Genomic DNA, 24,349 nt, shown 5'->3' with positions numbered 1-24,349 from the left:
GAGGTCTTAACCAGCCTTTCTCAACTAGACAGCTTTTTTCAACAGGTTATCTTAATTCACCTTCTCTGCCCACCCCGCCAGCACCCCATTCGGGTTCTCTTGTCCTTCCATTAGCAGCAAGGTCAATTTTACTGCCCTTCAGGTGGAAAACATTGCTGCTGTGAAGCTGAGGTGCTCTTAATCAAGTATGTGTCTTCCCTTTCCCAGCAGATTCTATTCTTCAGTGCAAGGCCCTTGAAAAACTAGTAGTTAAGCATGTCAGGTTTGCTGATCTCTCTCTGTAACAAATGTCTGTAACAGTCATCCATGTTTGTAAGGCTTTACTCTGCAGTTCTTACACTGTATTTTAGCTGCAACAGAACAAAGTTACAGCTAACATGACACACATCTTGTGACTGGCCAGTCTGTTCCCACCTGAAAGGCATCTCCATTATCTTCCACCTCAAACATGCAATCACATCCAATGTGATCATTAATGATGAAGAAACTGCACACAGAACTTAGGCATTCCTATCATCTCTCTGGTCCTGAGCTACAAAATGGTAACAATTACAGGGCTGTTGTGCTTAGAAGATACTTTGGGTCTGAACAAAAGGGATTTCTGAAGTGCACAGTGGGGACTTTTCTGCGGGTCAAAGCAGTTAAGTTCTCCTTTTCTGCTTATATCCCAGAGAACCAGAACTTTACAGCTGCCTCATTTTACAGTTGTATGAGCAGATGCTGCAAATGAAGTTCTGTTTTGAATCCCTGTAGCAGTAGAAGAATATGAGTCAGATTTCTGATGCCAGAAAAATGCTGCAGTTATCACAATACTGCCGTTATCACCAAACTGAAAAACTTCTTAGACCACGTTCAGCAGGATCCTGGGAAGGAGACCAAGAGGTACCTCACACTGACTGTTTAGGACCTCAGCAGATTTGCTGTTGCTGGAAGGCTGAAGCAGGAGTCTTTGAAGACTTCATTCCATGGCAGGAGCTGCAACACCAGGCATAGTAGGAAGCCCTCTCTGCTCCAAGGTTCCCCAGCATATGAGACATGAGACCACTCATCCCCTTGCAGCCTCTTCCCCTCATCTACCACTGACCTTTACGCGTGCGCTAGTTCTGTTTCCCTTCTTGCTAGGAAGAATGCTACAAACTGGTAGAATTGCATCTCATCTCCAACTCCTCATTTTTCACATCTGAGATAGGAGAGGCATGCAGATCACTCAGTGAGAGCAGCCTGGCTGGGGGCAGTGAGGGAGGGAAGCAGAGCCACACACATCAAGGTTAAAGTGAACGAAAAAGTCAGGCCAGACTTTGCAAGACAACACAGAGAAACTAATAGCTTTAATACTGTGGGTGCCACATGTCCACTGCAACCTGATTGTCTTAAAGCCCTGTGATATCACATATGTTCAGTATAACAGTCCTCTTGTGCTTCTGATCATTGTGATCCTCAGATCAGTATTTGGCAGCAGGAAATAGCAGTCTGTTTCCCATTAGAAGAGATTATTGAGCTCTGCATTATCTGCGTTAAAGTGAGATTGCTTGATTTTGCAGAGTGTAAAATCTGAAAAAGGAAATGTAAAAGATAAACTTACAACAGTGTTAACATTGGTTTTATTTACAACCTCTATCTTACAGTATTCAGTATGTACAAACATACTTTTAAAAATGAGGATATTCACAAGAAATATTCCATGTTCATCAAGAAAAAACGGGTGAATAAAAATATATTTTGTGTAAAAAGTGTAGTTGAATTTTGCTTTAAGAGAAAATATTTCTTATTTGCTGACATTTTACACTCTGACAGTATAATCTTGAGATTATGTGATGTATGGTTGTCTTCAGCTCTCATCACATAGCAGGGATGGCTCACAGAAGACATGAGTGCCTTAGTTCAAGCATAGACGAAAGGCAAAACACCTGCCAGTCTCCATTCACATTCCTCTTCTCCTACAAATGTGTTCATTTGCATGCTTGTCCAAACCACACTTCAGCCATGCAGCGTATTTGGAGTTCTGAAAGATGGGACATTATCAGGATTCATACATATTTTAGAACAAGGACAAACACTTTCTTGCATGCTATGCTGGTTAACACTGCAATCTTTCTCATTCTAAGCATGTGTATGTGTGATTTAATGTGATACCATTTGTACAAAGCGTGCCACCCTCTTGAGACCCTTGTATTTATCTGCTTTCAATTACATTTGAAGTATTCAGAAAGTCTCCTATACTAATCCCATCCAACTTGGAAGCCACATAGCTCAAACATGAGACTGTCAAACATGAGTAGTTGCAGATGTCAATGCACTGGTGGCAGGAGTCCAGGAAGATAGATCAAGCCTTAGTCACTGAAAAATACATGCCAGCACATCTCAGATACATAGCATTGTAGCACCTCATAAGGAAAACGTGTTGTGACAGGAAATCAATAACCTCTTGGAGGTGATCTGGTTTTGAAATATTCTTGATTAATTATACCAGGGTGTGTTTGGCAGCATTGCCTGATCCAGCGTTAACCTAATGCTTTTTGCATGAAGCACTATTGTAACTAGTCTAATAAGTCAAGTCTGATGGTTCAAGTCAGGTTTTAAAGGGTCAGCTTATAGATTTTGTAATGCCTTTGTGTCTGACATTGCTGCTTTTACTATGGTGTGTAGGCTTTTACTATCAATCAAATAACAATTGTTTTAACATGAACAGTAGCATTTAGGACTAATTGCATTTGAAGTGCAGTGGTTCTCCTAAATAATGTCATATAGAGTAAAATAAGAACGGAACGTCAGTGTGTTTTTGTGACAGAAGACTTTAGTTTGGGATGTTCCCTGGTCTTGTTGCTGAAGTGCCTCCTTTGCAGAGACAGGGACATACCTCTATCTTCTCCCACCTTCCTGCGCAGACTCACTTCACTCTTAACAAGGTTTCCAACCGTACTTGCTGTTCCTCAATAAATGCAGGGCCCCAGCCCCTGCCTCCTGCCTTCCCTGCAAACCCACCTCACTTCCTAGCACTTCAGCACATGCCAGTGCCTCACTCACTGTCTGAATCAAATTGCAGATAAGTTGCAGTTACCATGAGATGACCAAAATCTGACCTTTGGCTACCTTACCTGCACAACACCCAATAAATCCAGCTCCTTCACTAACCACTTCCAAGATTTTAAATTTCTGAATAGCATCAAAGAACCACCATTTGAAAAAGAAATTGCCAGAAAATTGATTCTTGATTTTCCCAAATGTGGAATTTCTTCCCCTGAATTACACTGGCCTGAAGCCCAGGACAAGCAATATTCAGTCCTGGACCAGAGACAGACTCCAAGTCCAGTGTCTTCAGGTTAGAAAGAGGATCCTTTTGCTTTCATGATGCCAAAAATATCCTTCTGTGAAAGCCTTAGTGCTATCTGTGGGAGAAGGCCAAACACTGAAATTTGACACGGCACATTTAATTTATACATAAACTTTTCAAGTCAGTTAAAGAGATTTAGAGAGCATCTTGATACAAATTATTTTCTCCTTTTGAGGCCTGCATAATTGAACTCATGATATGGAAGAAGCTGGCTTTTCAAGAAGAGGAGTACTATTTTCCATATGAATAAAATTGTTTTAAACCATTGCTAAAGTACATCTGCAAGCTTTCTTTGGTGACATTTGTGCTAGGAATTCATGAGATTTAATGAATTTACTAGCACTTCTTCAGCATGACCTGCATAAACACCCAGCAATCGTTAATGCAAATTAAATCTTTGTGATCCACATAAGTCTGTATATATATCTATAAACATTGATTTTAAGGATAATTGTAAGAGACAAGGAAATACTTCTTTGCCTGGATAAACCTTTTTTTGCAAATGATAGTTTAAGAAGTTCTAGGGCAAATGATTTAACTGGTAAGAGGCAAGTAAGCTGCACAAAATATGTAGAAAAATAATGCCTAATACTGTGATCCTTAGTGGTACATTTTTTCTAGTGATCTGTGGCAAAAATAAGGACTTGAGGTTGAAAGTAAACTGGGGCTCGCTGAGTTTGCTCAGCTACAGCTGAGTGCACAGAAGCTGAGCTGTGTTGGTTGCCCTCGTATTATAAAAGTCTGCAAAGGGTAATGCAGGGCATGCTGCTGGGAGCTGGATGGGGAGTCTGGGCATATCACTGAAGGAACAGAAAGTCTGACTAAGGGATCCCAGCAAAGAGGTGACTTATATGACATTGTACTTTACATGTGTTTTAATGATGTCTGGGTACGTGGCATGCATTAAAAGCAGTCATATCGAATTATACAGAGGTAAAGAAAATAAGGCTGACATCCTGGACTGGACCTGAGGAATGAGATGCGGTCCTCCATTCCTCCATAGCTACCCTATGTGACCTTGAGCGGTGCTTTCCATCTGTCTTCCCCTTCTGCAAAATGGATATCCTGACCGTACAGTGCAGGACAAATCTGTAACGCTTTTGAGGTGCTGAAGTGCCTCAGTGATTGGCACTGTGGAAATTCTATAGATAAACACCTATATATAACCTCCTTGGCACTAATACAGTCACAGGGGTGAGATCAGACTGACAGCACTGTTTCATTATATAGTATATACTGCATATGTCAGAAACAAGGAGAACAAAACTGTCAACATTAGGTGTGTGTGGACAAAATTGTACAAGTCAGGTTAAGATATACCATGCCCACTGTATTTATCTACAGAAAAGAGAAAGGGCATTGAAAAGGAAGTGTTAATATTCTTTTCAAAGATCTCAACACTCTTATACTGATTGATTACAAATGCTTATCTCTGGCTCTTGTGTGTTTTGTGGCACTATATGATATTAGTCTTTGTTTAGATCATTGAATACTTCTTCCTCTCTCCAACCTACAACAATAATTAATGAGCTGTCTGTGGCTACCTTGGAGTGCATCCTGTGCATCAGTGTGTCTCAGTTAATAGTCATAATTTCTCATTTGTAAAAGGAAAAGTGCTACCAGCGCTTTCAGTCTTAAGGATTCAGACTCACTCAAGGATTCCAATTTATTATGCACCCAGTTCTGATATCCTGCTGCTCTCTTTATGGATTAGGCTGCCTTGGGGAAGGTATCATCCTTCAGCTGACACATAAATACTCACTTGCCAGCTGTTCCTTTCTCAGAAGTTTCTCAACAAGTAAATCATGGTCGTACCCCTTGTTTTACCAGTTTCTGATCTGGTTCTCCACTTTACTCCAAGAGGAGCATGCAGAAAAAGCAGCTTTATTACTGCTATTAAACTACAAATGGTACTGGTTACAACTGTAGATATTTTTAGGTCTGTTGGTAATGATTTCTAGGATTAATACATTGGTTGTGATTTTAAATTAAGAGGAATGGGAATAGGTTATTTTGTTGATTGTTTCCATAAAGCCTTTAATCTCAAGGTGTTGTGCAAACTCCTGGGCTGTAAGGACATGCACATGGGTTGCTTCCCTCACTCTGACATGCAGCAGCTGTTTAACATCACAGTCTGGTGGTGAGCTCAGAAAAAGAAGGGAATGATAGCACCCTACTGTTGCTGGTCTTAAGGGTAATTCTGGACAGTCTTTGCAGTTCAGGACTGAGTGAATTAGTGGGAAAATAGCATTACTATGGGTTCTGCCAAGGGCAGATACTAATACACAAAGCAGTTAATTTAGCACCTTTTAAAAAGCTTCAAAGTTCTTAAAGCACAGCAAAGGGAGGAGAAAGGGCTAGGCAAAGTACTGATGAAAACTGTAAAAAGAGCAGCACTTGCTAGTTGGAAGATAAAGCATACAATTAGGCTTTCAAGAGCGAGCATTAAATTTGTCTAAAGATTATTACAGAACTCATTCTTAATGCACTTTATTTGCATAAAATCTCTTCTTTCAGCTACCTGTTGCAGCACACTCCTAGAATGGAGAAGTGCAGTCCTCAATCAAATCACAGTTTGTCAAGCCAATATTTCAGCTGTGCTGCCTATTCGTAATGTGACTTTCTAGTCTAATATGTCATTAGGCACATATATACATGTGAAGGATGGGGCATATTTTAAAAGTGCTTTTTGAAGACTCATTAGTGAACATGCCTTTCAAGTAGAGTTTCCCTCAGAAAGCAGTTGCAGTAGTTTGAGGGATTGACCTACATGGAGCCCGTCGGCTGGGATTTGCAGTGTGTGCTAGCTAATTCAGCTTCACTCAGAGGCTGCTCCTTTGGAGTCAGTCTCCAGAGTGTTTCCTGGATCAGATTTCCCATGTGATATCCTTCCTGCAAATTCCACATGGGCTCCATGAACCAAGCTGGCTCCTCTCTATATTCATGCATTGCTACCAGCAGTTGAAGGTTCAGCAAGCGACATTTTTTCTTCCCTTGCAAGTGACCAAACCTCAGGAAGCAGCATTGAGGAGTAAGCACAAAATGTGGAAAAAATTGCAGTTTGCTGCTCTGCAGAGATGAACATTTGCTTGCAAACCTAGCAGTCATATTGAGCTGTGAAAGCTCCTCTCTCTCTCTCTCTCTTTTTTATTTTGGTGGTAATAAAAATGTCTTTCCCATATAGTATTGCTTGCTTAAACTAGCAGTTTAGTGCTATTATCATGCTATACTAGCCATTATACTCTAATTATAAAGTTACCCTTTACTTTAAGATTTTATATGGTGCAAAATCTTAGCTTCTGCTACAGTGGCTAATCATCTTCACCATTTAAGGCTCCTTGTTATTTGAATTTCCTCATACCCGAGTCTTCCCTTACATAAGCCCCTGGAGATTCTTTGACAAGCAAGGTGAGAAATGTGCTGTTCTTCCCTGGACTGTACCAAGCATGATGATGACTGAATGGGATCAGTCAAAGAGATACTAGTTGGGCATCTGTGGTCAACATTTCATGATCTTTAACAAACAGAGCAAGGAAGCATCAGTGTTATTTTCTCTCTAATCATCAGCTTCCTACTGTCCAAGTTTGTTTAGAAATCAGGTGGCAAAAAAGGTAGAGAGTGTGGTTTCTGGCCTTCTGCAGCTATCCTGCTCCTGGTGGGTGTCACTCCAAGCACATTTGAGCCCTCCTCACCTTTCCTAGGCCTTCGTCCAGGATCAATGTTTGGTGTTTACAGCTCTAGAGTGTTTGGAGACAGTTCTGTTTGACAGAAGGTATCCGTGCTTGCACGAGATTACTTTTTTTAAATCAAGGTTTTTGGAGGGGATGAAATGTAGGAATTCCTTTTAATCTTTCTTGAATTTTGGGTAAAGAATATGAAATAGCATTTTTAAGTGGCAGTTTCACTAGAACAGCTTAAACTAAAGTGTGGATTTTTAAAACTGCAGTGTTTGCAGGTAACACCTGCATTTGCTGTAACTCATTAACATTAAATATACATGTCTCTGTTTTTAATCCTCGCACTTGTAATTGCACTGTGCTTTTTGACAGCATTTTGTACGTGAACTCTTCAGTGCCGTAGCTCATTATCCTCTTTTGTTCCTTACCTTTAGAAAAGGGCAGAATTTTGGAAAATAATGACCTATTTTATTATATAACCACAAAAGAAGGGAAAGGATAAAAGAATTCTGGATTAGGCAGCAGTTAGTGAAATTATTTTAATTACTTTTTAATTGGCAAGCTATTGAGTTGTTATCATCAGTGAAGAGCATATCAACAAGAAGTATCTAAAGTGACAAACATTTCAGTTGTGAAATACAGTTCAGAAGCTCTGCAGTCATCATGCACGTTATGAGCAGTTAAGACTAAGTGACCGAATCACAAGAGTGATACAAGAGTTATCTGTGGTGATTTTTGGAGTTGAAAGTCTTTGTTGTCTTCTGTTTGCACCTCTGAAGAGGCTGTGGGGCAAGGGCAGGAGACATTTGAGCTGCCTTGTGCTGTGTGGCTTTGGGAGCTATGCCTGAGATATTGTTCTCTGTCTAGAGACCTTTATTATCCAGATGCACAAGCTTAGAAGTGAATCTTCAAGTCTCGCATTGCTGTCAGTCTCTTCTAATGGACTCTGAAGGTACTGCGCAGTCAATAGACCTCTCCTCTGAGAGTGGGCACCTCTACCACTGACTTCCTGTAGAACATCCATGCATTCCCTTGATGCTGTTCTATGCTGCTTAAAGGGGTGGGGGCGGAAGAAGTTGTTAAAAGATAAAGGTATTGAAAGCTCCCCTAACTGCTGTATTATCCACCTGACATTCTCCAAATGCCAGTCATTAATTAAAAATGTATTGAAAATCAGAGCAGATACCCGATTCAAATTATGTTACATCTGTGAGCAAGAGCACTTCCATCATTTTATTATTTCCCAGCCAAACAATTCTTCCTTCTCCTCACTTGTTGAAGGCTCAGTACCCCACTCTGTTTCCTCTCGTTTGAATTATCTATTATTTGTACCACGATATTTCTATTCCATGTCTATCTTGCCTTCTTATTCTTGTAACTGCTATAAACTCACTAGTCCAGCCCTCCGTCACCTCCCAGAATTACATGTGCCCATCTAATATCTAATGGCAGATCACGGCCAACACAAGCCATAACCTTTTCCAGCCACAGTGTGGGTCCAAGGTGGCACAGCACGATATGTTTCTGGAGTCCCCAATAATGCCAGTTATAGGCAAGCTGTATATTCAGAAATGATGGGGTTTGTTTCGTGACATGCTTGTGCTGATGTATATTTTCATGCTTGCCAGCACTCTGAGATCTAGATGTCAAGTGTTGGGGCAGGCTAGATGCAATTTTTCATTCTGCTGACATTAATTGGATGAACAGACCTTCTCAGAAGGGGCAGTGTAGGGAATGTATATGGAAAAATGACAAAATAAGGACTTTCACAGCTGAATAAAGACAAGTGGCTGAAAATGGTTTTTACAGCTTTGGCTTTGTTGTGGTTTAACCCTGTAGGTGGCTGAGCACCACACAGTCATTTGTTCACTCTCCCTCTTCCCAGCGGGATGGGGGAGAGAATCAAGAAAAACAAAGTAGAACTTGTGGATTGACATAAAAATATCTACCGCAATAGAGAAAAGGATCATAATTACAACAAATATGTATATATGTATCAATGTACATAACAAGTGATGCACAAGCAATTGTTCACCATCCCCAACCAATGCCAAGCTAGCCCCCCAAGCAACGGAAGAAAGAGAGATGAACTCCCACCTCCTTCAAAACTCCTTCCACTTGATGTCATATGGTATGGAATATCCCTTTGGCCAGTTTAAGTCAACTGTCCTAATTCTGTTCCCTCCCAGTTCCTTGGGCCCTTTGCTGCAAATGGCCTTGGCTCTGTGGAACTCTGCAGTAACTATAAACATCGGTGTGTTATCAACATTGTTTTTCTCCTAGAACCAAAACATAGCGTCATACCAGACACTCCGAAGAAAACAGTTCTGTCCCAGCTGAAACTAAGACAGGCTTTCATATGTTTCATTTGGGAGTCTAAAACTATTTTGCACAACAACTAACAAATTAAGATTCACAACACTTTTCCAAAAAAGATAACTGTTTCTGTCTTACAGATTGAGGAACAAAGGTATTGAGGCTATCATTTGAAAATGTGTCCTGTTGTCAAGACCCCAAATTGAGATACATTTAAGCCTAATTCTCAGAATTCTCAGAAGCGTTAAACACCTACCTTTATATTCATTCATTTGGCATAGTTTGTGCCTAGAGCCTCTGAAAGTCAGGTGTATTGCCTCTTAACTTGAACAGTCAAAATAACTAAAGTGATGTGGCAAAGATCACAGAGCTATTACAGGGCTGAGCTGGGACAGGGACCCAGTTCCTTTTTGATGCATCCCTTCATGCCACATCCTATTTCCACACACTGAACATTCCCCTTGGATTCTTGGCCAACACGAAAAGCATGTTCTTCTCACTGAGTTTTCCTCTGCCATCTCAAATAATTGGGTGTTACAGAGGCAATATTAAGCACTCAAGATATTGACCTGCTTTATAGAGTCATTCTACCTTTCTTTTCTAACCATCAAGAAATTGTCTTCACATTTTTTATTAATAAGTTTCTTATTGCAAAACTAGCATGGAAAAGCAATGAGAATCACTTGTATCACCTGTTTTTCCCCTGTTGTTTTGTTTTTTAGCATACAACAGTTTTGCCCTTTATATTAATCGAGATGAGAACAACACATCATCAGTATCCCAGCAGGAGCTGTGGACTGGCTGCAGTGTGCACCTTCGCTGTTGGCTATATTTTATGGTAAGGGCTGTACATGCTGTGTTTTCAAATCGTATTGGGGGTTTTGTATTGCTAAATTTGGGCACATATTTCATTATGGATATAATCACTAACAGATTCACGCTGCATGCCTCGTTTGGTCCAAGACCTGGGTTTTGTCTGGTTTCCCCAGATGCTTATATTTTTAGAAAGTATATGCCAAACCTCACACAACAGGAATTTGTTGAACAATCCCATGTAAGCAGTGGTCTTTCCAAGAGTACATTTTTTGACCTTTTTTTTCAAGCTAAATGTTTTTCTTGGACCTTAGTTTTATTGCTTAGGGTTTTTGTTCTATCAAATAAGATTGAGAATAGGCAAATGATTTCCTGCATTAGTATTTACGCGGCAACAGAAAAGATAGAACACTGTCTTTTTTTCTTTTACTAGTTCATAAATTCTTTCTGTAAAATTGATTGCAGAATAAGCTAGCAATCCAAACGCAGCAGTTTATTTAAAAAAAAATGCAAATGCTTGTGAAAAACTAAATAGCAATAACCTTTCTTATGCAAAATTAAATTCTGACTTATGTGAGAAAGTTAATTTACTTTGGTCATTCTGACATTTCATTTTTCACTAAACCTTTGTTTTGCTAACAATGCTCCTCTTTTGATACCATATATCCTCTATCCTTTCTGTTTACATTTCATGACCTCCTGTTTACTTCTTCTCACATCACAACAAGCTTCCCTCAGCTCAGAGGATGTTTTCCAAAACTGTGGATAGTACTTTTTTTTCCACCAGTCAAGTGAGATCAGACTAATGAGAGAGGAACACAGGTTTCAGCTATGCAACATTTCCCCTTGGTCCAATGAAAGAGAAGCTGTTATTCATACACATCAACACACATTGAGTGATTATAAAATGATGGTAATCCAGCTGAAGTGGGATGCTGTGTCCCAAGTTGCTAGTCATTTTGCCATTTACACTTACAAACACATATCCTTCTTAAGCAAGGATAGCATTTGCAATTTTAAGATAAGAACAGACTCACGCGTAAAGGGATGTAATGATTTCTTCAGGAGAAAGGATTTTCTTTTAGCTCAAAAATGGTAATGCATAACAGTTGTTTATTTTCCACCTTCCTCCAAAGGTGCCTAGAGATAGGATGACCAAGTTGTTGTTCGTGTGATCTGACCTAGTGATAGTGCCTGTTTTCTCATAATCACCTGAGTAGACACGTGTGATAGCATTCAGTAAAACAGAAAATTGAAGCAGTCTAATCTGTAAGTGAAATAAAACCATAGGTGTCTTAAAATCTTGTAAGAAACTGTTGCATTATCAGTGTGATACTCATATGTCTTGATCCTGCCTAATCTACATCCTAGTGTATCTTGATCCTTGATCCTAGTATATCTACATCCTACGGCTATAAGTATAATGTAAAAGGAAATTGTAGGACAAATAAAGCAGAGGAAAAAGATTCAGCATTAAGACATTAAATACTAAGCAGATATCCAATTACAGGCTACTGTCATCTCCCTTGGCTTTTGCTTAATGGTAGGCCTGCTCTCAAGTGATTTGCCTTCTTCCAAGTTGTAATTCCTTAGAAAATGGTGTGAGACAATGGTTTATTCTACCTAAAGGTCATCCTGCTAAAATTTGCAGTTACAGTCCTTTCCTCCTTCCATGTTTATCAAAGAACCAGAGGGAAACTCTGGTCTTCTTGTGGGGAAGACCAGAGAGAGACACAGGCTGCACAGTGCCATCATCTGCAAGTTCTGCATCTTCTGCCCGCAACTGTTATTGAAGCCTCTATCTAAGATTTGGCTGAGGCTGCAAGCTGTCTTGGTTCAGTGATATCAATACATTGTATTTGATGTTCACAGGTTGGAGAAACCAACAGAAAGTATGAAAAGTGTATTTTTTCCATCCATCTCAGAGTGTGCCTACCTTTCACAGCTAATGTTCACCATCTTCCTACTGCTAGGTAACCACAGAAGTAATTACCATAATCATTTAGAGAATTTGTAATTATATAATTAGGATTTGCTGCCCTTGTATGCTTTAGACCCCTCAAGGTTAGCATGGTGCATTAGAAAGAGATGACACCTGCAAATGACCTAGTTACACGCAGACTTCTGGAACTTCCTTCCTTTGTGTCTTTGGTTGTCCTTGGATCCCCTGCTGGTAGTTCTTGGTTTATATTTTTTTACCTTGAAGTCAGAGGACTGTCGTGTCATTTTTCAGCAGTACTGTTTTCTCTGAAGCTCTCTCAATATGAAATTGAGAAAGTTGCTAATCATATGTTCTCAATGTTTGACCACTGAATTTTGAGCTCTCCCCACCATGGGAGAAGCTTTCTTACTGTACTGCACAATTTATGTTTCAAGTCTCATTTTGTACTATAAAGGTGTATATATTTTGTTAATGCATTCTTTCAAATCTAGCTAGGGCAGAGCTTCTGGTTTGTTTCATGTGTGGCTGAATTTTTCTTGTATGGAAGGGACAGTGAAATAGGGAGTTTTTATTATATATATCTGATAAATGAGAAAACAGGCAAACAATTCTAAGTAGAATCACAAAAGTTAGAGGAATATAGGTAAATAACTTGATATCACCTAGATATTATTCAGAGATATATTATACGTATGGTTTGATCATAAAGAGTAAAAGAGTAAAAACTTCTACTTTTTCTACCTTTCTTTTTCCTTTTTCCTTTTTTTTTGCATTCTATCCCTTCAGTTGGGAGCATTTGGGTAGGCACACTTAGTTCATGCACAGCCTATGAAGAAGAACTCTGCATTGCTTTCACAGAACTGTGCCCAGGCACAGCATCCACAAACCTGTGTTGCCTGTTGCACTCCATACATGGACTTTAAGGATCTAGGCCATGGGAAAGACCAATTGCCTTTATTTACTATGGCTTGACAAGGTCATAATTTGTACCGAATTGTTAAATCTAGACTGTGCGAAGAAATCCTAAGAGCTTGCCAGTACTACCAGAAAATACTGCCAACGAGTGTATGGAGTTGGTTGTCAAGGAACAGAAAAGAGCCAGAAATGTGTTGCTCCATGTAATATAAATGACCTCATGGCAACTAATATCACAGCCTAACATGTCCCTAGAATAAACTGAGATGAATACATTTATTTAAAATTGCTTTCTTGTTCCCTCTGCTTTTGAGTGCTTGAAGATGCCAAATAAACAGACCCTAAGAATCTGACTTCACTGCTCTTGTTATTGCTGGGCTGCATGTTTGAGATCAAAATACTCAGTCTGCTCTCTTGTTGCTATCTCAAATCCTCTAGGAGCTGCCTCCACGTGTGCCAAGCTTGGATTTGATTCATTCTTTGATAAATCTATTTAAATATCTTAGGTATCTTTAAACTTTCATTTGAAAATAAAGTTTATCTTTAAGTGACTTTATAAGAGTTCTGTAGATTTGCTGAGGAAAAGCAAATCTAGATGAGATAATTTACTGAATTCTTCTTGAATGAATAAAAGGAAGGAATGTATGTTCTGAGAATTTGGAATGAATTTGAGATAGCTGCTGTCAGTTTTGCTGTAGGATTTCCACTAGTGGTTCTCCATAGAAGGAGAGGAAGACCAGAAAGAGAGTACGCTGGCAAAAGGGTAGGAATGTAGATTGCTAGGACAAACCTTGTAATTCAGAAGAGAAGGGTGAAGAGTATGGAGGTGATTGATACAGATGGAGTAGGAAACCCAGCATGTGTCTCCTACACAGGGTGCATTGTTTGTCTGTATGTCAGGAAGGGGCCATACATGCTTTTGCAAGTGAGTGCTGGGGAGAAATTCACTACAGATCAGATGAATAAATGATTGGCAAAAACCAAATAAAAAATCCTTCAGACGAGTAAAAGAGGGTTAACAGAGACCATGGGCAAGGAAATGTGCAGCTAATAGGTCATCAAGCTGAAATCATGCAAGTAAGTGGAAAAAGCTTGGAGGGGAAGAGGGAGAAGGGCTTTCAAATCAGAGTGGAAGGCTGATGGTGGATGATGGGTGGGACAATGCAGAAGAGAAGAGAAGATTTGGAGCCAGGACTACTCAGAACAGGAAAGATTCAGAAGTAGTAGAAGCAGCAGAAGTAAGCCAGGAGATTAGCATCCCCTGTACCTTACCCACAAGAAGGATGGGAGAAAAACAGTGCTTTCAGGAGGAGAATTCTTCATGGATCCTCACTGTGGTAGGTCTGCCATAGCCATTATGGACTGTTGCATTCTGTTTCCCCTCTACCTCCATATCAAGAGTTTCAGTCAAAACAGCAGTACAGTCAGTACAGATGACCTGCATAGATTCTCACTTGCTTGTGCATCTCCTTAAAATACAGCTCAAGGAAGCATAGCAACCATTGCTATATTTAAAATTAAGTATTATTTATGAAAACAGATCTGCAGAGTTTCTGTCATTCTAGCTAACACGAATTTCTCCTAATCTTTGTTCATCCCAGAGGATGCCAGCACTGTGTCACGCTGTGTATGTTTTGCATGACATCATTGCATGATGTTATTTGCAGGAGCAGTTTTCTGGGATTTGACATCTTCTGACTACATAAGCCATTCCATATCAGTAGCACAGTCCTATTGACCCTTGTATTCATTGGCAACATTCAAATTGGTGAAGGATCCAGCAAAAGAAATTGGAAAAGGGGGAGATTATTGCTTTCACTTCCTGATGATTGTCTACTGAATTTGTTTTTTAGTATTTAAAATTTCTAAACAATATAAATTCCTACTGTAGATAGCTTGCACCTGTTTGGCTGGCAATATAAAGAGCCTAACATCTTGAGATGGCTGAGAATGTAACAATTCTGATTAGATGTAGAATAAGCTGTCCAATGTCCTTGGAGAAAAAGAAAAAAAAAGCTAATAAGAATTGATGAAAATTTCCCTCACATCACTTCTTCAGTATTAGAAATCAAAGGTAGAACAGATTTAGTGTGGGTCATTGTTCTCCTGCCTCTGAAAGCCCAGGGTTGGTCCCTAGACTGTACCCACAAATGATTTGTTCATTTGAGTTTTGAATGACTCAGCTGCTGTAAGCCTTTCACCTCCTTTGGGAGATATTCTACAATGTAATAGTTCTGGGTAAAGTTCCCCCTTTCTGTGGAAAAGGAGAGTGATACTAGGAAAGATCAGGAAGTAAAAGCATAGAAAATGCCCGTGTTCTGTTATTTGTTAAATTGTAGCCACAAGAACCAGCTTGGGATGTGTTTGGGGCTAAAGAAACGGCCTTCTGTTACCCAAGTCACTGGAAACCTGAATAGCACAGAAGGTGGAGGAAAGGATCTGTGAGCACTGCTGCAAGAAGTACCCAGAAAGGCATTACCACAGTAGGTTAGTGTAGTCAGGTATCAAGGCTGTGACTTTTGCTAGTGTCAGATGCTCCAGGAGAAGATTCAGCAGGCCGTTTTGGAAAAACCGGACTATAAGGGAAGCTTTCATCTAAAACCCATGTAAAAAAAATGGATGTTTGGACCCTTCAGTCTTGATGGATTCTATGCCTTGTACTCTTTGAACTGAAGCATAATTGTATGCATTTTTATTATTTGTACAGTCTCCTGACTTCAGAAGCTAGCTGGAGTTGCGTTATACTGCCTTCAGCAAAGGAGTGAATTAAACAAACACAAGGTCCTTCCAAATTTTTATTCTAGGAGTTCTTTTTTTAATCTTGATTTCAGTGATACATCACTGCAAGGTAGGGTAGATCATTAATGAGACATCACACAGAAAGATATTTTCTTTGTCAGATTTGAATTTCTTGCTTCTGAATTCTGCTATATTGCTCCTTCTGCTAGGAGGAAGAGCATTTGGAGGTCCTCAGCCATTCTGTGGCATGCATTGTTATTCTATGTCATCTCATTCACTGCTCTGAAGAAAGGTTCTACAGCCCCCTGTCTAATAGTTCCTGCTTTCAGATCACATAGTACTGATTGTTGTCTAACTGCAGATTTGGCTGAAGGACTCAAACTTGGCAGGAAACAGGTAGAGACTCAGAATTCAGACAACAAAGAGCCAGCAAGTTGTGATGCCTGTGCAAGTGTATTTAGAGTTTTGTAGCTGGCAGCCATGTAGCCATCATGAGGGAGCAACCCCTTTCTGCAACATGGCTCCCACTGCAAAACCTTTTGGTTGTCACAGTCATCTTTTGTGATATCCACCTACTGAGCTTGCCTTTGCCAGAACTAGGATTTGCACATGCCATTATAACAGTTGCATTGCTCAAAGTGAAGCACAAACCACAAGGTTCCTGCAGCTTTTTGAATTAATTGCTTTTCTTCATTAACAAAAGATCAGTAGCCAAAGAGTAAATGTACACCTCTCTTCTCTGCATAGTTTTCATTTTCTCGGACAGACTTACTGATGGAAGAATGGCAGACAGGAAGACTCATTCCTTTGATAGGTGAGATATACAGCACCCACTGTATACTAGAAGTGAAAAACAGCTACAAAGTCAAGGTTTTGACAGATTTTTTTAAAATGAAGCAACAGTGTGTGTTTTCAAATTTCTGTTTTTTTCTGTTTCCTACACCAGCTGGTTGAAAATTTCCAAAAATCACCACTTTTTTTAACAAACATTTTAATTTGAATACAAGTGAGAATATCTCCACTCCTTTTTACTTACCAGTTCTAACAAATGGCTCATGAGCTCTGTGACCCATAACACACTCCTCTTTGCAAAAACACTGCTACATCCACATGGGCTGCCACAGAACAAAAACATGGGGAGCTTCAAAGTTAATATTATCTTCTCAAAAGTAGTCAGGCCAGTGTTAGCTTAAACTTTTTCTCCTCAATATATTTTTGCCTTAACAACCCATTTTTCATACCTGTTCAATGACAGGGTCTTAAATAGGATCTAGATTAGCACTCCTAAGTAAATCTTAATGCATGCTCCCCTGTGCTTATCTAATAATGAGGTTGGACCAGAATAATGACTGCTGGAACTGCGGTGTTGAAGGCACTCATTAGCATTAGTAATCAGCAATCTTGTATGGAGGCTACATGCCCATGGTTTATCAGCTCCTTGTGCGGGGCTGTGCTAGCGTGCGTTCAGCGGGAGCGAGCTGCTCAGAAAGGCCATCAGGTGAGGTTTCCATGGTAGCAGTTGTCCTCTGGCAGCTCCCCTCCGAAGTGCAGGCCGCGCAGGAGCAGTCAGTGTGCCGCTGCTCAGCAGAGACAAGGACAACATTGCTCTGCCCAAATGCAGTGCTCGCTAGAAGGAACGTTGTGATGGCTGAGGGCGTGAGGTTGTGACAGTCATCTCAGCAGTGCTCAGTACCCCCTGTTCTCAGAACGAGTTCCTGCGTTGTGGCTGCACTGTGGCAAGTGTACAGCAGCTGTGTGGAATGCACCACCAGCCTCGCCAAACAAGGCCACCTTTCTGGGCAGCAAAGAAGAGAGTTCATACAATGTACTAGAAATTCTGAACTAACCAGACACAGCTGACATTCGGGAGCTCAGCAGTGACTCATTGGTCAGATTTAGAAAATATTTCTTCTTTCCAACCTAAGTGCATTCTAGTAAATGTCATTTCTGCTTGGTTCATGAATTTGAGTACATGGGTGCCATTTAGAAGGTCCCTTGAAAAGTCCCTCTGTAAAGGTGCCTCATGGTGCCAGACAATTTCATCATGCCAGAGAAAAAAAAAAGTTGCTTTTTCCCTTGGAGCTTGTTTTTCACAAAATGATCACAAAACAAAAGTAAAGCAATGGAAGAACACTGGGCAATAATAGATAGGGACTGACTAAGCCAGCCTGAGCATAGAAGACATCCCATTACTTTCTACCAGCCATCTCATCCTTTTCTTTGATGAAGTGAAACGTGGGATCCTGGGATCCCACGGGTTACACAGTAACCCTTTATGTTTCCAAAGATACCTTTTTTTTGTTAAAGTGGCATTGTTCTGGCACAATCAGGTGTGTAACTGCTAAGGATTTGGCTGTAATAAAAGCTTTTCTAAGGAGCAGGGTTGCTATGTACATGTACAGGGTGAGAGAGAATCATTAAGCAGGGATTCTATGCTCTCTGTGTGACAGGCGTTCATTATAGTGGTTTTGAGTAAACTTCTGCATTTCTGCTCTTCAGGAGCCTGTGACTGTCGACGTAGTGATCAAAAGTCTTCCTTAAACAAAAAGTATCAGCAAGTGAAGTGAACCATATGGACGTGGAAATCCCCATCAATAATTTTCTCTGCAGCTGCTTAGTCTTCTCTTTAGCTGTTTCACTGCATGCATCTCTCTCAAACTGATCAGAGAGGGTGAGATTTACATTCTTACAGAGAGACCAGCAACTCAGAATTGTGAGCCTCAGCTTGGTCTCCACTGAGCATTTTTCCCAGTCAGCCACCATGATGTGTGCTCAGTTTTTTGGCAGCATTTACCTTTCCTAGCTTCCAACTGCTGGAATGTATGAGCTCTCCCAGCCACCCCAGCTGATTTCACCACTCACAGTGTCAGATCTCTGTGCAGCAGCTATCCTTCCAGAGGGTACAGGTGTCAACGAAGTCACACACAGAGAAACCACATACCTGGAATTCTTCTTCAGAATGTGTTGTGGCAGAGCTGACACACTGTTCTTTGGGTTAATATTCCAGTGTTCTCCACTGTAGATGACCACTAAAAATGACTGTGACAAGAGCAAGTCACCATCATTCCTTTTCCTTTACTCAGTGTGGAGCTGGGTGAAATTTCACTAATGAGATGGTTTCTTCTTAAAAAAAAAAAAAATAGTTTGTCCCATCAAGAGAAAAATCACAAATTTTACCAGGTAGCTGAAAGGAAAATGGGAGCAACCTATAAAACACAGGTGATGAAGAAGTCACTGTTTTAAGGAGAACCTGAACCATATGTTTCTGACAAACAAAGAAACTGAAGCACTTGCCAGATGTGGAGAGGAAAGTAGCAAACACACAAATGTATACAAAATGAAATCAAGATGCACCAGAAAGCAGAAAGCTAAGCTTTGTAGGAGAATTGCAGGAGCATTGAACACACTTTGGAACAAGAACTTGCTTGGAATTGTGGGAGTGTTGCATTCCCATGCTGACATATGAAACAGGAGTTAATATTCTTTGTAAATACAAATATAGCTGGCATCAGAACCTGAAAATTGGACGACTGTTCATACTGAATTTAAAACAAATTAATTTAACAATAATTAATAATTAATGAATTTAACATGAATTAACAGGAGATCAGTCTTTATTTCATCATTTTTTATGTCTGTTTTGGAAGGATATCATCTGGGTGCTCCAAGAAGCTACTGTTAATAGCAACTCCCTGTCCTTTCAAGTGATTGCTTTTTAGGTTACAGTAACTAAGCCAAGCTACTTCTGAAAAACAGGGCAGTAAGAGTCACCACTTGATGGTTTTGTTCTGTTTCAGGGTGTGCTGGATTCACCATGTTACAGGAGTGTGGGTGTACCCGCTTCTTGAACACCTCAGCCCAGGTGTCAAAATAATCTTTTTTGCAGCTGTTACTGTAATAATTAACATTTTCTACGTGATGGGAGAGGTCCTGAACAACTACATCTGGGATACTCAAAAATGTGAGTATTGTTTTAGAAATTTAAATTCATGAAATACTCTGTCAGGGCTTGAATGTGCTGCCCTGAAAGTCAAAAAGATTTTTAGCAGGCTGAAGTGGAGGAGAATGACAGAAGTTCCGTTGAAACTTCTTGCTTACTTGCTTAAGAGCAGACAAATGAATGGAATGGCTGCTGGAGAGCATTATGTGCTGTGAATATGTATTCTTTTTTCTTACTTCTAATACTAATTTAAGACCTGCAATTACCTGAAAGATTTACAACCCACTTGGTTTACAACCCACTTATTAGCTGATGAACCCATTAAATGCCTCTAGAATAAAATATCATTTTGTAGGAATGTTGTTAATGTTAAGCTTTGACTAGGAAATAACAATTAAAAAAAAAACGTAGTATTCTTAGATATAAGGTGTCTGCTGCTTATAAGTTTACTCAAAGAAAATTAGTATGTTCACATCAGTCAGATATTAGGAATGAAAATCACCTTAGTGCAGGGTGAAGATAACTCTGTAGACTCTACATTCATCTACCAAGAGTAGGCCAGGCATTGCCGAGTAAAGGAAAAATGAAAATAAGACAAATGCAAGGTTAAAAGTAGGTTTATTTAATCTACGAAAGACGTTTTCATTTGTCAAAATGCCTGAAGTAAGCAAACAACGTTCATAATCTCTGCAGGAGCAAATTACAAATGTAGTGAAATCCTTGCTCGGTGGGAATTCTGTCATTACATTCGTTGAGCCCATAAAGGATTGTGACTGTATGAACAGCCTGTGTCTCATTTTGGGAAATGCAGTGTGCACCCATTAATACACCATAAATTCACACGGTAGTTTTCTGCTCACACAGATCTGTTTTAACAAGTCCTATGGTACTAGGGAGAGTCTGATTCTGGAAGCTCAAATAGTTTTACTCATCATTTGCTCATGTTGGCACCTAGATGCAAAGTATCTTGTTGATTTTACCCTAGAATCAGTGATCAGTGGTCACAGTGGTTTTGAGTCCTGAGTTTGATGTCATGTTCAAATCTGTTTTACTTGTTTAAATTAATTCAGGAAACAAGCTTGTAAAAAATGCAGCTACAAGGAACACTTTCACTTAATCTACGCCCTGTATGTAGCATAGAAACATGGTGAAGAGCCGCATGTTCTTACCAAGTCCACGAATAAGTAAATGGTGGAAAATCTCCCTCAGTGTATGGATCTCTGCTTCTTGTGGCCTCACATCCCAGAGAAGCTGATCAGGTCATTCTCCCAGTAGGTTTGCCATGACCCTATTATCCTCTCTGTTATTTCCTTGATTCGGTAGAAGAATACTAACCAAACTCCTTTGTGGCTCAAGCACTTGCAATTCAGAAAATGCCATGAGTCACCTGCTATTGCACTATACTAGAAATACTTTTCATAAACCAAACCTGAAGTGTGTGACATGCATGCCACAAACAGCAGAAACTTAAAATAATGCCAATCTGTCAGCTTGCAAGATTTAGGAAAATGTTATTTGAAAACTGTACATTTAAAAGGAGCATTTGAATTGTAAGCTTTCAAATTAAAGCTGTCTGCCATGAGATTTCTGGGGCGGAAGGGGGCTGTTTTGAGCTTTGGAGGTGTTCTTTTTTTTCTCTTTCCTCTGGAGATGCATAAAATAAAGCCTCACTACTGACAAAATGATTTGCAGTTAGATATTTCCAAGTTAAATTACAAACATGGTAGGCAAGGAAAAATTTGCCCTTTCTACAAGCCAGTGTCTGTCCACAGTTTTGAGGGTGTCTGCATTCCTGCCAAACTATTCGATGCATCTGCAGCAGAGCAATTGAGAAGAAAGGGAAGAGTCTCTTTTTTAAAGGCAAATAAAACAGCTCATTTAAAACTATTGGAGGAGTTCCTTACAGCAGAAGGCTCAAGGCTGGCTCTGGAGCAGCCTTGTAAACCCACTGTAATCTTTTGGACCTAGCCTCTTGTTTTGGTTGTTAAACCTGTGACTGTGGCTCTATACTGGTCTGCCAGCAACACCCAGGGCCGTTGTCCTCGGGCTGCTGGCAGCAGCAGCCCCATTTGTTTCCTTGTTGCTTCTTTCAATAAAGGCAGCTCCACAGTTGTGTGTTCTAACTGCACGTGGCTCTCACTGCTTCCCATCCTGGAATTAATTACCTGCATTTTTACTGTGACTTTTAGTGTAACTCCCATCTATGCATAGATTGCATTAGCAGATAATCTTACTTGTGACTGGATTTTCCTCTCAACGTTCTCAAGAATTACTCCTTTTTTGCCTCCAGTTCTCAGAGGTTCTTCTTTTCCAACGTGCAGCAGGCCTGAAAACCTCCAAAAGAAATATTTTTATTTGAGATGTTTGGCAGGGAAGCCCTAGTCAGAAGAACAATACATTTGTCAGATACCAATAGTAATTCATTGTCCAGAAACAGGCATATGAAATAGCTGAACATTTTCATTGCCAGAAAAAACACAGTCTGCTGCCCGACCCAGAACACTGCTCAGCTTAGATGAGAGAAACGTCCTGCAGCAAAGATCAGTTCTTTAAGGAGCCCTGTGCTCAGCACAGTTCTCCTGATAGCAGTGAGGGACACAGCCCTTACCAGAAGAGAGAGGTGCTCTACCAACACTAATTGATTCTTTGCTCCTGTGCTCTCAAAAGAGAGAGAGGTACTTGCAAATTTTTAAAAATCTAACACTGAAATAGGAGGGGGGGCTAAAGATACTGAATTCTAAGCCCAAATTTAAAAACTTGCATTCAAATACAGACAGCTGCTTCTCTTCAGCTGTAATAACATCCACCTTAATTTGCTCATAGGTAAGCAGAGGAGTTGAGGGAACTAAGTGTTCCCAGTCCCCTGCAGCAGTCAAAGGCTGAGTGTGCAGCAGGGAGTGAGGCTGATTTGAAAGTGGTCGGGAGGGAGGGAGAACTGTGCGGTTCATTACTAGACAACCACTGCCATCAGGTGTGCAGATGCTCTTTTCATGCACAGCAGGTGAGGTAACACATGCAAGAGCATGTGAGCAAGTAGGGGAGAAACGACGGAAATATAGGGAAAAGAAAGATTAATGCTTTAGAAGAAACCTCTCTAAATAAACTTTGGTTTTATTCATTCAGAGATTTTTAAAAGCTGTTCTCCATATGCTTTCAGGTATTGAAGAAGAAAAAGAAAAGCCAAAATTGGACTGAACAATAGATGCAACATGGAGGCTTGTTCATGGCTCCATGGAAGATTTCTCATCCCCAACAGAGGTTGGCACAGAGAGGAATCTTTTGGAAATAAGGCAGTTTAATGGGCCCTCTGCTCAGTGCAGGGATATTTTGGGGGTTTATGTGGAGGGAAAATTATTTTAGCTAAGAATAATAATTATGTTTAAACCTCCATTCCTATTTCTCCATGCTTGCATGTGACATACACATTTAAGATGTATACTTATCTCCATGGCATTCTCAACATGCTTTTCTTGCATCAAGTAAGCCATTAAATCATTAAGTCATTATGGCTTTCCATTTCCACCAAGAAGAACAAGTCCGTTCTTTGTATTGTTTGAGAAAATCTTAAACAGATATGTCTAATATGGGGAACAAAAACAATCCTATGTATTTCCAAGTATAGTGTAAAAATATATTTAAAGCTAATTGCATGAATGTATCTGAAGAAGAATTCAATATAACTGAAATACAAATGTAACATGATGTGACAATTGCCTTAAATTAGTGATGTTACTAATTTTATCAATCCAGTGAAATTTTATTTGCCATGTTAGACTATCTGAAAATGATGCAACTTTTCTTAATTGTGCCTAAATAAAGATTGAGTTATCTCCGAGTTTCTGTTTCTTCATGCTGATTCTTGAAATTCTAGATGGATTGATGACATTTGAATTATATGTTTTCAGGTTTTCCAGTGTCAGCTGTAGATGATATTATTTCTGCAGGAGGACTTTTCTTATTTTCCTAGTACAAGACCCAATCCTGAATTTCCAGATTGTAAGTTCTCAATCCATGGGCTGAGCCATTAGCGTTGTATCAGAAGGTGCACTTAGGCCTTGCTTCGGGAAAGTATGACTGCAAATGTTCAAAATCAAAGGTATGCCTGTTTGTATAAGGAATTCAGTTCCAAAATACTAGAGACGGTCTAAGCTTGACAGAATTCTGTTTAATTATCAGACAGTCAAAAATGAACTGTAGTGGGCATAAAAATTGTGTAGAACTAAAAGCAAACAGAATTATTTTCAAGAACTTACTTTATGAAAAAGTAACCTAAAGATCCAAATGTTCTCATGTTCATGTCTCACATGTATTTATTGGTGCATTTAAATGTGTTTATTTTAACACACAGAGAACACTTTAAAGGTCTATAATGTTAATGTGTGATTTTTATTACAGAGATTCCTGCAGAGTTTTAATATAACTTAACCATGTTTCTGCTTTGGAACGGTTTGGGGGGAAACAGATCTCATGAAAATCACGATATGCTTCCCATTATTTCTTTAAATCCACTGCTGTTTCTGTATATATATATGATTGTAGAAATGGTGCAGTAGCTCAACAGTGTGGTTTTTAGTTGGTTTCCTTCAAAAATAAGGCATCTGCAATTACACTGCCTTGTGACTATCCTCTCAGTGATTTAACTTGTTGATCGGAGTTGCAAAGATTTCAAAGCTAGG

At 39.8% G+C, this 24,349-nt stretch overlaps 1 protein-coding gene across 2 annotated transcripts in view; it reads left to right on the top strand.

Annotated features, from left to right (window-relative positions):
• Positions 1–24,349, top strand: part of AIG1 (androgen induced 1) — a 143,254-nt gene that overhangs the window by 98,058 nt on the left and 20,847 nt on the right. Inside the window, exons 4-7 of one of the 2 annotated variants that reach the window (XR_002436619.1) lie at positions 10,047–10,162; positions 19,531–19,694; positions 22,831–22,931; positions 23,579–23,769. Coding sequence is in view for 1 of the 2 variants with exons in the window: in XM_021390575.1 (XP_021246250.1) it covers positions 10,047–10,162; positions 19,531–19,694; positions 22,831–22,868 (318 nt within the window). In the remaining variant the exon portion in view is untranslated. Of the gene's footprint in view, positions 1–10,046; positions 10,163–19,530; positions 19,695–22,830; positions 23,509–23,578; positions 23,770–24,349 lie in introns of those variants that run through there. The other variant, XM_021390575.1, reaches the window with a different exon arrangement.

This window comes from Numida meleagris, chromosome 3 (genome assembly GCF_002078875.1).
Source record: "Numida meleagris isolate 19003 breed g44 Domestic line chromosome 3, NumMel1.0, whole genome shotgun sequence".
NCBI lineage: Eukaryota > Metazoa > Chordata > Aves > Galliformes > Numididae > Numida > Numida meleagris.
The sequence above is the reverse complement of the archived record's forward strand: the minus strand, read 5'-3'. Positions and strand labels throughout refer to the sequence as shown.